Source organism: Arachis hypogaea, chromosome 14 (assembly GCF_003086295.3).
Source record: "Arachis hypogaea cultivar Tifrunner chromosome 14, arahy.Tifrunner.gnm2.J5K5, whole genome shotgun sequence".
Classification (NCBI taxonomy): Eukaryota; Viridiplantae; Streptophyta; class Magnoliopsida; order Fabales; family Fabaceae; genus Arachis; species Arachis hypogaea.
In genome coordinates this window covers 111,430,564-111,441,449 of record NC_092049.1, presented here as the reverse complement: position 1 = coordinate 111,441,449, position 10,886 = coordinate 111,430,564, and the positions used below count along the sequence as shown (strand labels likewise).

Sequence of the window (10,886 nt, the reverse complement as noted above, 5' to 3'; positions counted from 1 at the left end):
AAAAAAAGAGCGGGGAAAATTTCCTCGCTAATTTGTCACAAATTAATTAGCGAGTGACAATGTTCTAGCAAATCAGTCACTTAGGGGTTCAATCGAATAAAAGTAAAGTAGCGAGTGATATTATTGTCACTATTCGGTCACAATTGTTTGATATACAACTAGCGAGAAACAATTTACACATTATTTCATCGCTAAATAAACTTTGTGCGAAAAGGCAAATTAGTGAGGAACAATGTTACTAGCTAATCCCTCACAAAGACTTGAAATGTATTTTGCGATGGACAATTTCCTAGCTAATTTGTCACCAAATTTTTATTTTTAGCGATCATCTAGTTTCTCGCTAATTTGTCACATAATATTGTAAAATTCAAAATTAGGGTAGCGACAGAAAATAGTCGTTGCTAACTCGTCGTAACGGATAAACCATTCAGTTAGGGAAGTATTCCTTGCAAATTAGTCGCTAAGTGAAAATACGGATATTGAGGGTCTATGACCTAAGTAGCGAGAAATTTGCGACCATTTAACAACTGAAACACTTCATTCGCTGATTTCAACTCGCTGATTAGCGGGCAAAATGCATTTGTCGCTAAGTTGTCGCAATTTTACTTTAGCGAGCAACTTGGCAACTGCAATCTTGTCGCAAAACAAAAGCTATATCCTACCTATTTTGTAGCAAATTACTCGCTAATGTCGTTGGAAATCCGTTGCAGAGTTATAACAAATACAAAGCTAATCGTGAAAATTTTAGAAGTAACTAGTCGTAATTAAGTCACTAATCAAAAGCTTATCTAGTGAGGAATTAGCGACGGCTTAAAAACTGATAGACTTTCCTCGCATATTTCATGTTGCTACTAATTTGTGAGGAAACACGTTAGTCCTTATTCCGTCATTACTTTAACTAGCGGCTCACGTGCTTGTTCAATCGCTTTTCTGAGTTTAAGAAATTAAATTTAAATTTTTATTTTAAAATTATAAATTTAATATTAATAATTAAAAATAAATTATAAAAAAATAAAATACCTTAAGTTATTTAACATGTAAAATGTATAAAATAAATAAATTTAATTTAGAAAATAAGATTAAAAAAATATTTTGTTGTTATTATGTGTAACAAAGTCAATATAAACACTTACTAATATTATATAAAGATTAGTTATGTATAAATATATTAAATTTATTTATTTTCTCAATTCTGTTTAATTAGAAGCAAATTTAAAAATTTATATTCAAATCATTCTTTATCTCCATCAATAATTCTAATAGATAAAAAAAATGTATTTTAAAAAATCTTATCTTGAACATCTTTAATTTTTTTTAATTTTATTATTTTTAAAATTTTTATTATATCATCTCATCATATTATACATTATCTTTTTCTCTTATCATTTTTTATACATGTATAACTATTATTGTCTCTGATTAATATAACTGTCATCTTAAAAATTGGTGAAAAATGTAATTATCACTTAATTTTCCTTTCTTCTTTTTAGAGTTACCTTTTTTTTTTTACACATAACTTCTATTTTTGTTGTCTTTTTTCTTATTCTATTGAGTACATGTTGTATTCTTTTTAGATATGTGTATGAAAAATAGTAAAAAAATAATAAAAATTAAAATTAAAAAATTTGAAAGAATAACGAAACTAAAGATTATTTAAGATATTAAATATAAAATTAAAAAAAAATTTAACAACTAAAATTATACGAAAAAAGAATTCTTTACATTTAAATGTTTATATCTGTTTCAAATTAAATAAGATTGAAAAAATAAATAAATTTACAAATATTTATAAATTTTTTATCTTGATTGTTACCTATAATAATAACGTAATAATTTTAGTATTATACTTAAATTAATTCAAAATTTATTATTCTATACATTAAAAAATTAAATAATTCATAAAATTTAAATTTTATATTTTTATATTTTTATTTATTAATAATTTATTATTTAAATGAATTTTAATTTTTTATCTCAAATTTATGATTTAAAAATCATAAAAATTAATTTTTATTCGTTCTAACTCAATTTTCCCCTTCCCCTCCTGATCTAATTTATTATTTACAAAATTTTAATTTTTTATTTTAAAATAAGATCATTGATATTTATATAAATATTTTTGTATTTATTAAAAAAAAAATCTTATCTACCTTATAAAAGATTCTTTAAAATGTAAATTCTTTTCTAAAAAAATTAAAATAAAAATTTAAAAACAAAAGAAAAAAAATTGTAACTAAAAAAAACATTTAATTTCAAAAATTAAAAACGTACCTATAACTATAAATACTTATTTTCATGATTTCAAATCAAATATTGCATATAAGCGCCATTTCAAATTGGAGTATTGGACAAAGACGGTACTCAAGGAGAATGAGAGAAGGAGAGAGCGGGCGTGAGCGGTTGAGGGTGAAACACGGTGAGGAAGATGGCCATGCCATCGGAAGAGATAAGGGGGAGAGCGTGGGTGGGTGTGTATCCGGTGTTAAGGAGGGTTCTTCTCGAGAGGGGTTAGAAAAGCCATCCAATGTCTCTTTTAGAGATAAAGTCATTGGTGCAGAAAAGTCTAAGGCCTTTGCATTAGTAGGGTCTTTATCTGGGGATGGTATCGCGACGGTGACAGGTAAGCAGGGTGATTCTCGTCCACCAAGTGTCAGTTTTACCAAGGAGGCAAAGAGCTGTCTAGCTGAACCTTATAAGGAAGCCATCGTGATCAAGGTGCTGGATAAGCATTATGGCTACACGGCTCTCATGCATAAGCTTCGGATAGTATGGCGCATCAAAGGAGGGTTTGATTTGTTGGATGTGGGGTTTGGATATTTTTTGGTTAAATTTGATATTGCTGCGGATCGTGAGAAAGTCATTCTTGGTGGCCCGTGGTTGATAGATGGTCACTATGTTGCAGTCAAGCCATGGGATGTGGATTTTAGGCCATGCAAAAAATTCTTTGGATCAACGCTGGTATGGATTCGAGTCTCGGGACTTCCAATTTGGTGCTACCAGGAACAAGCAATGCTGCGAATTGCTTCTGCAATAGGAATTCCGGTGAAAGTAGATTTGGCTACTAAGCTTGCAGAAAGAGGAAAATATGCCCGAGCTTATGTTCAAATTAATCTTGAGTTGCTTGTAATCAAACATATTATAGTGGAGGGTGTGACTTATGAAGTGGAGTACGAGAGTTTACAGTTGATTTGTGCTACTTGTGCACGGTATGGGCATGATAGATCGTTGTGCATGGAGAAGGAGTCCTTGGAAGGAAACGGAAATTTCTTTGGTGATGAAAAAAATAATGAAGCTCTGACATTAGTGCCACACAACAATCATGAGATTCAACAAGAGGCTGAATCAGAAGCTCGTGATTTGGGTGAGAATCCTCGTAATTTGGGTGAGAAATTAGGAGTTGTTAAAGGGAAGGATGTAGTTACGGAATCATTGGCTCCTCACGTGCCTGATGGTCATGTTAATGAGGCATGCATGGATGATGGAGAGGGCTGGCAACAAGTGCTGCGTAAGGGAAAATTTACAATGGGCCAGTCATCAGGTTTGAAGGACCAAGATAGAAAGCAGCACAAGTTTGGTTCGAGAAGGGTTCCAAGGCCCAATTTGCATGGTGATGGAGGCAAATCAATTGGCATTAGGATGGGAAAGCGAGAAAAACATGAAATTGCGTCATCTCCATCACGCAGAACTCCTGCACGTCGTGGAATCTCTCTACGGAAGCGTCCTCGGCCTTCCTCCTTGCAGAACTCGCCAGTTGATAAAAATGGTGGCACAACGGAGGAAACCTTAATAGATGGAAGCATGGCAGGTGCAGTGTCAGGAGGTCCAAAGGTGGCAATTATTGAGGATCAGAGTGTGCCAGTACTGCAGGACAAACCACCTATTGAGGTTGGTGATTCTGTTTAGAGTTTATGTTCTTATTTATTCTGTCCCTATTATTTATGGATAGTTTAAATATGATTGTTTGGAATATTAGGGGTGCTTCTAATAAGTTAGCCCGGGTGCATTGTAAAGAACTTGTTAGGAAATTTAGATCTGTTTTCTTTATTGTGGTTGAAACTCACTCCCCTTTTCAGCATTTAAAATTATTTTGGGAAAGGTTGGGGTATCACTCTGTTGGTATAGTAGAAGCAGAGGGGCATAAGGGAGGTATTTGGTTTCTATCCTCTATGAAGGGTGTTTGTTGTAAGTTCATTGATGCTTTTGATCAGGGTGTTACTGTTGAGGTTCACTTTGATAATTTAATTTGGAGGTGTAGTGGTATTTATGGCAGTACTCAATTTAATAAAAGGGTTCTCCTTTGGGATTATCTTGTTGCACAATCCATGGTTTTTCAAGGACCTTGGATTGTTCTTGGTGATTTTAATGAAGTCAAATTTTCTCATGAATCTAAGGGCTGTCAATTTTCTCATCAAAGAGCCGACATGTTTGCTACTTCATTAGGGGATAGTGGTTTGTTTGATCTGAAGCCTATTGGGAGGCGGTTTTCTTGGTACAGAAGGGTGAAAAATTATGTTGACGTGGCAAAAAAGCTTGATCGAGTCTGTATAAATAGTAGTTGGTTATCTATCTTTCCAGAGGCTTATGCAGAAGTTTTAAATAGGCTTCAGTCTGATCATTGCCCTATTTTGGTGCGTTGTAAAGGTCGTCCTCAGCCTAAAGGGAATCGACCTTTCTGATTTGTTGCTGCTTGGGCTACTCATCCTGGGTATAGGGATATTGTGAACCAGTCATGGTGGTCTGGTAATAGAGAAATTCATGGTAAACTTTCGGAAGTACAGAAGAATTCACTAGAGTTTAACTCGAAGGTATTTGGTAACATTTTTGTTAAGAAATGTGAATTAGAGCAGCAGATTAATTATTTACAAAAGCGTTTGGAAGTGGTGGATAGTATTTATTTGCGTCAGAAAGAGCAACAGTTGCTTGATGATTATAATAATACTCTAGTGCATGAAGAGTTCCTATGGTTCCAAAAGTCCAGAGAGCAGTGGGTAAGGTTCGGGGATAGGAATACAAGATTCTTTCATATTCAAACTCTTGCGCGAAGGAAGCATAATAAGATTCATGGCCTTTTTCTCAAGGATGGAGTGTGGGAAACTGATCCAGAAGTTCTGAGTCAAGAAGCAGAGTCTTTCTATAAAAGCTTATTCTGTCATTTGGATGATGTTGATTTGGGTTGCCTTAGTGATGTGCCTCTTCCTTCTCTGAATGAGGAAGCTTGCAATAACCTTACGGCACCAGTTACTATGGAGGAAGTCAAAGCAGCTGTTTTTCACATGAACTCTTTTAAAGCTCCGGGTCCTGATGGGTTTCAAGCTTTCTTCTTCAAAGAATATTGGGAGATCATTGGTCTTGATGTTTGGAAGATGGTTAAGCAGGCATTCTCTGGTGTTCCTCTTGATCCGAGAATGTTGGAGACTTTACTGGTTCTCATTCCAAAGGTTGAATCACCGGTATCTATGAAAGATTTCAGGCCGATTAGTCTCTGCAATGTAGTTTACAAGATCATCACGAAGGTCCTCGTTAATAGGCTTCGTCCTCATCTTGCAGAGATTGTTGGCCCTCTTCAAGGAGGATTTATTCCGGGACGAGGAACTCCTGACAACATCATTATTGCTCAAGAAGTCCTCCACTTTATGAAGAAGACTAAATCAAAGAAAGGCACACTGACCTTTAAGATTGATCTGGAGAAAGCTTATGATAGAGTTGACTGGAGGTTTTTAGCTCATACCCTTAAAAGCTTTGGTTTTCCTATTCCTACACTTAATTTGATTATGAATTGTGTCACTGCTTCTTCCTTATCTATTCTTTGGAATGGGAGTCGTCGGAATGGCTTTACTCCTCGTCGAGGTCTTAGACAAGGAGACCCTATGTCACCCTATCTTTTTGTGTTGTGTATGGAGCGATTAGCATGCTTTATTAGTCATCAGGTTGATTTGGGCTTGTGGGAGCCGGTTGCTATTTCTAGAGGGGGACCAAGAATATCCCACTTAATGTTTGTGGATGACTTGCTTCTGTTCTGTAAAGCTACAAAGAGACAAGTGCAAAATGTGATGTTAGTTTTAGAGACTTTTTGCAAAGCATCTGGGATGAAGATTAATGTCGAGAAGTCTAAAGCACTTTGCTCCAAGAATGTCTCTGCAACAAGGAAAGAGGTTTTTACTGGGGTATCCTCTATCAGATTTGTCCAGGACTTGGGCAAGTATCTTGGAGTTACCCTTAGCCATTCTAGGGTGACTCGTTCAGCTTTCAATGGTGTCCTGGATAAGATTCGGAGTAGGCTAGCAAGCTGGAAAGGAAGTTTACTCAATCGGGCTGGTAGGCTCTGCTTGGTTAATTCTGTTGCTGCTGCTATTCCCACGTACCAGATGCAGGTCTCTATTTTTCCCAAAGGAATCATTAGTAAATTGGAGTCTATGATGAGGAATTTTCTTTGGAAAGGACAAGTTGATGGAAGAGGATTGAATCTTGTTAGTTGGAAGGTACTGGTTACTCCAAAAAAATATGGAGGTTTGGGGATTAGAGATCCTTATTGTGTAAATATTGCTCTTCTTGGGAAGCTAGTTTGGACTTTTTTCCAGTAGCCAAACAAGTTATGGGTCCAATTGTTGGATGCCAAATACCGATCATCTCTATATGACTGTTTTAGTTATCCTAAGAACAAGGACTCTCCCATTTGGAGGTGTCTTTGCAAGGCTTGGGAAGTGTTGAAGGATGGGTTTGCTTGGTGTATTGGAGATTTGAACCAGAATTTTTGGTTTTCTAGCTGGAGGAGAGAAGGACGGTTATCTAATGAGATGGATTATGTTCACATTTCTGATTCGAATCTCCGGATACAGGATATTTGGTCGGTTGGTAGGTGGCATTTGGATACTCTTTATTCTCCTTTATCTCAAAATTTGAAAGATAATATTCTCTCTTACAATCCAGATGAACAAACAGGTCCGAAAGTGGGTTGGTATTGGAGTGGGTCTGCTGCCAAAGTCTATGACTCACGCAATGGTTACTTGTGGTTGTGTAAGCAGCTGTTTGGTTGGGAGGAGCGGGAGAATTGGCTTTGGCTTTGGCGTCAGCTTGTTCCGGAAAAGCTTAAGTTTTTGGCTTGGTTGTGCCTTAAGGAGGCTCTTCCTACTGCAAGTTTTCGCTTTAGAAGAGGGATGTCGTCATCGGATAGGTGTCCAAGATGTCTTTCTAGCCAGGAATCGGTTTTACATTGTATTCGGGATTGTCCAAAAGCTCAGCTTGTCTGGCATAGGTTGGATATTTCTTGTCATCTTTTGGATTTGAAGAACTGGTTCTTGTATCATAGCAGAGAGCGTCCGTTCAAGTTCTTTTCGGAACTTTGGTGGATATAGCGAGTAAGGAATAATGACATCTTTAATCCCATGAAACTTGGCCTCCGGAAAAAGTGATTTGTCTGGCATTAACTTCAGAAAAGGAGCTTAGGAATATTTTTGAATTACAACGTATGTCCCTTCCCTCTACTCTAAATGGTTTTTGGAATCCCCCATCTATTGGTATTTTTAAGATTAATTGTGATGCTAGTTATTTTGGTTCGGGTGATAGTGTTGGTTTTGCTTGTGTTATTAGAGATTGTAATGGGAGCTGGCAAAGGGGGTGTTTGGGAATGATTGAGAGTAGTATTATTCTTCAAGGGGAATTGTTTGCTATTTGGAGAGGATATCTCTTAACTTGGGATGTGGGTCAACGAGATGTTATTTGTGAGACAGATTGTGTGGAAGTATTTAATCTTGTTACTCAAGATAGTTTTGGATTTATTGATCCACTGGTGCTCAAAATAGGAGATATCATGCATTGGAATTGGCGGGTTGACTTTCGTTTGATTATGAGAGATGCAAACACGGTGGCAGATACTATGACAAAGATGGCGATGAAGTTACAACTTTCGCATGTGGAGCTTCTTTCACCTTGGGAAGAGTTTAAGAGTAGTCTTGAACAGGACTGTCCCTCTATTTAGGCAGTTCCTTTTTTGTTTGTTTTGTTTTTCTTTGTTTAATTTATTTCGTTCAGTCACTAAAAAAAAATCAAAAATTGAAAACCCATTATGGCTAAGTGAAAAAACTAAAATGACTCATATATGAGATTTGAGATTGAGCGCTTGTTAACCTAGCCGTCCCTGTCAAATATGATGGTCTTCACTCTTCAGTCTTCACCCTCAAACCCTCTCCTCTCACGGACTCACTGTCTCACCATTCCATACTGCCGACTGCCACTGCCACCTCTCACCCCCTCAGTCCCTCACCGCCACCTCTCACGGACTCTCGACGTCACCGTCACGCTCACCGCAGCAAGGACTCGTCGCGCCCTTGAGTCCTCGCCGTCTTCCAATGTTCGCCATCTTCGCTGTCTTCGTATCGGAGCGTCATCGCCTCTTCGCCGGTCATCTGCTCTTTCGTCGGGTAAGTCAGTTTTGGGAACTCTCATTTTCATTATTTACTTTGATTTTGAAGCATTTGTTATAATTTCTGTGAATTAGGTTAATTATAATTTATATTTCTGCCCAATAAAAAAATAATTTATATTTCTGATTCTGATTTATGTGATTTATGTGATTCTTTGTGGAATCTATGATTTATATAATTTATGTATTTATGTTATAATTTCTGATCCTTTGTTAATTACAGTAACAGTGTTATAATTTCTGCGCTCTGATTCTTCGAGTAATATCAATTGCTTTTCTTTTTTAAAAACATTGTTTCGTGTAAATTGTGGTGATTAAAGCCTTATGGATTGATACAAATTAATTTGGATTCATAAAAAGAGAGCTTTCTTTGCTCTGTGGCTATAGCTTATAATTGTCAAAATACATCTCATTTTCTATTGTCCTGACGATTACTGTCATTATTACTACCATCTATTTGGGGCCTCCGAGGACGTTTAGCGTGTGTTCTTTTGGTTTTGCTAGGAACCAATTACAAGTTACTGATCTTTTTTTGGGGGGTGGGGAGGGGGTTGGTGTTAATGTTAGAAGCAGAAAACTCTATCACCAAATGGAACAGAAAACAAAAGTGGAAAGTAGCTGAAGGAAATGAATTATCCCTTTTGAAATTTTAAATTATTAGCTGAAGATATATAAATAGTATTATATTCTTTATTATGTTTTTATGCTATAATCAAATATAAATAATGTACGAATTAATATTATCTGATATGCCTAGATTGTGGAGATTAAAGCCTTAGGGATTGATACAAATTAATTTGGATTCATAAAAAGAGTGTTTTCTTTGCTCTGTGTTTAAACAGTGGCAAATAAGGTAGGTGAAATGAGCAAGTATAGCTTAAACCTTAGGCATGTAAAATAGAAGCAGCCGCCAAATAGGCCTCCCCTTTGAGCACCTTTTGGATTCAATGATGATGAAGAGAATGATGTCGAGAGAGAAATCACTCTCCAAGGTAGCAAGAAAAAGACTCTTAAGGACTTAAGTTGATGCTTCTCTAGTGTAATAGAACTTGTGAATGACATGGTTATTATATTTTTTAGTTTATTTGTTTAAGTAAATATAATCTCACATCCTTGTGTGTGTGGGTGTTGTTTGTTAAACTTAAAGATTGAGGAGCAGCAAAAGAAAGCCTTAGAAGAAGATCCAACTGTATTTGATTATGATGGAGTCTATGACAAAATAAAAGAGAAAGTTGCCCGCCCATTGATACTAGATCGCGAAGAGAGAAAAGTATGGTAATTATTTTTAGAATAACATGATTTTTGTTCTATCAAATCATTTTTGTAGACTAATTGTCAGCATGTAGAATTTCAGCATGTGATTTTAGGTTCTAGCATTTTTAAAATTTCCCATATTCATTATCATGTCTTGGTTATCAGCTTGATTGGTAATGGAAGAACGGTATTGTTTTTCGTTTTCTTCCATATTTTCTAATTGAATTGATGTACTTCTTTATGGTTCAATTCCTATATTTCCAATTCTCTGTTTCTTGCATATTGCTGACCTACAATTTTCATATTTGTATATAGGTTACAAAGAAGGACTTTTTGCTTGATTTTTATACAATCCTTGATAAAAATGTTGCATATTGTGCACAAGATCCTCGAGGGAGAAAACATGAGAATCGAGTTGAGAAAAGAACTGCAGAGACATGCGAAAGTGGAAGTCAAGGTAATCGATGACAGGGAAAGTGGAAGATCAAGAGGCTTTGGATTTGTGACTTACAGCAGCCTTGAAGAGGTCAACAGTGCTATTGAGTCCTTAGATGGCGCGGTAATCATGCGAATCTACTCCTAGTATCCCGTTTGCTAATCACAAATAACAATTTAATGAGTTTGAACTTGTCCATTTGTATATGTTACATCATATCATTGTTTGATTATTTTGTATTAGTTATTTGTTTTTTTGTTCTTGAAAACATATGAAAAAGCTAATATTTCTGCATTTTCTTATTGCGACATGTATATACTTTTTCTCTGTTGTTCTATGGAATCATGAGCTTCCCCTGACTTATGATTTCCACAATTATATGCTTCAAAGCATGGATGATGAATTTCGTGATATTGTTGGTGTTAGGTAATTGCTCTAAGATGCATTTGGAGCCTTTCTTTAATTAGCCTTTCTCTAAGATATTATTTACTGATATTTTTTTTAATATTTTTGCATATAACTGACAACATTGGTGAAACTGAAGGTCGGTGGAACTGAAAGTCGGTGGAACTGGTGGACATGTTCTTTATGCAGTGGATATGCCAAGTCTTAGGTGTTGTTTATATTTTTCATTTTTTTTTTATTTTCAATGTGCAATGAGGAATTGAGATGTGTAATGTATAATGAATTTATAGAAGCAAGATCACATTTGTACAGCCATATTGAAACATCTCTAAAGAAGTGAGTGAATATGTATTTTTATGATATTTTAACTAA

General features: G+C 35.6%; 1 protein-coding gene across 2 annotated transcripts; it reads left to right on the top strand.

The window, feature by feature from the left end:
* The first annotated feature begins 8,093 nt into the window (after positions 1-8,093).
* On the top strand, positions 8,094-10,886 carry LOC112743697 (uncharacterized). Of its 2 annotated transcripts, none has more exons than XR_003172208.3 (4): positions 8,094-8,417; positions 9,567-9,694; positions 9,989-10,535; positions 10,654-10,886. XR_003172208.3 is itself a non-coding variant. In XM_025792996.2 (4 exons), the coding sequence occupies exons 1-4, from the start codon at positions 8,346-8,348 to the stop codon at positions 10,720-10,722; spliced, it is 513 nt and encodes a 170-aa protein (XP_025648781.1). In that variant the 5' UTR covers positions 8,099-8,345; the 3' UTR covers positions 10,723-10,886. The 2 variants fall into 2 exon arrangements, 1 of the variants encoding a protein (XP_025648781.1); XM_025792996.2 differs by having other exon boundaries at positions 8,099-8,417; positions 9,989-10,232.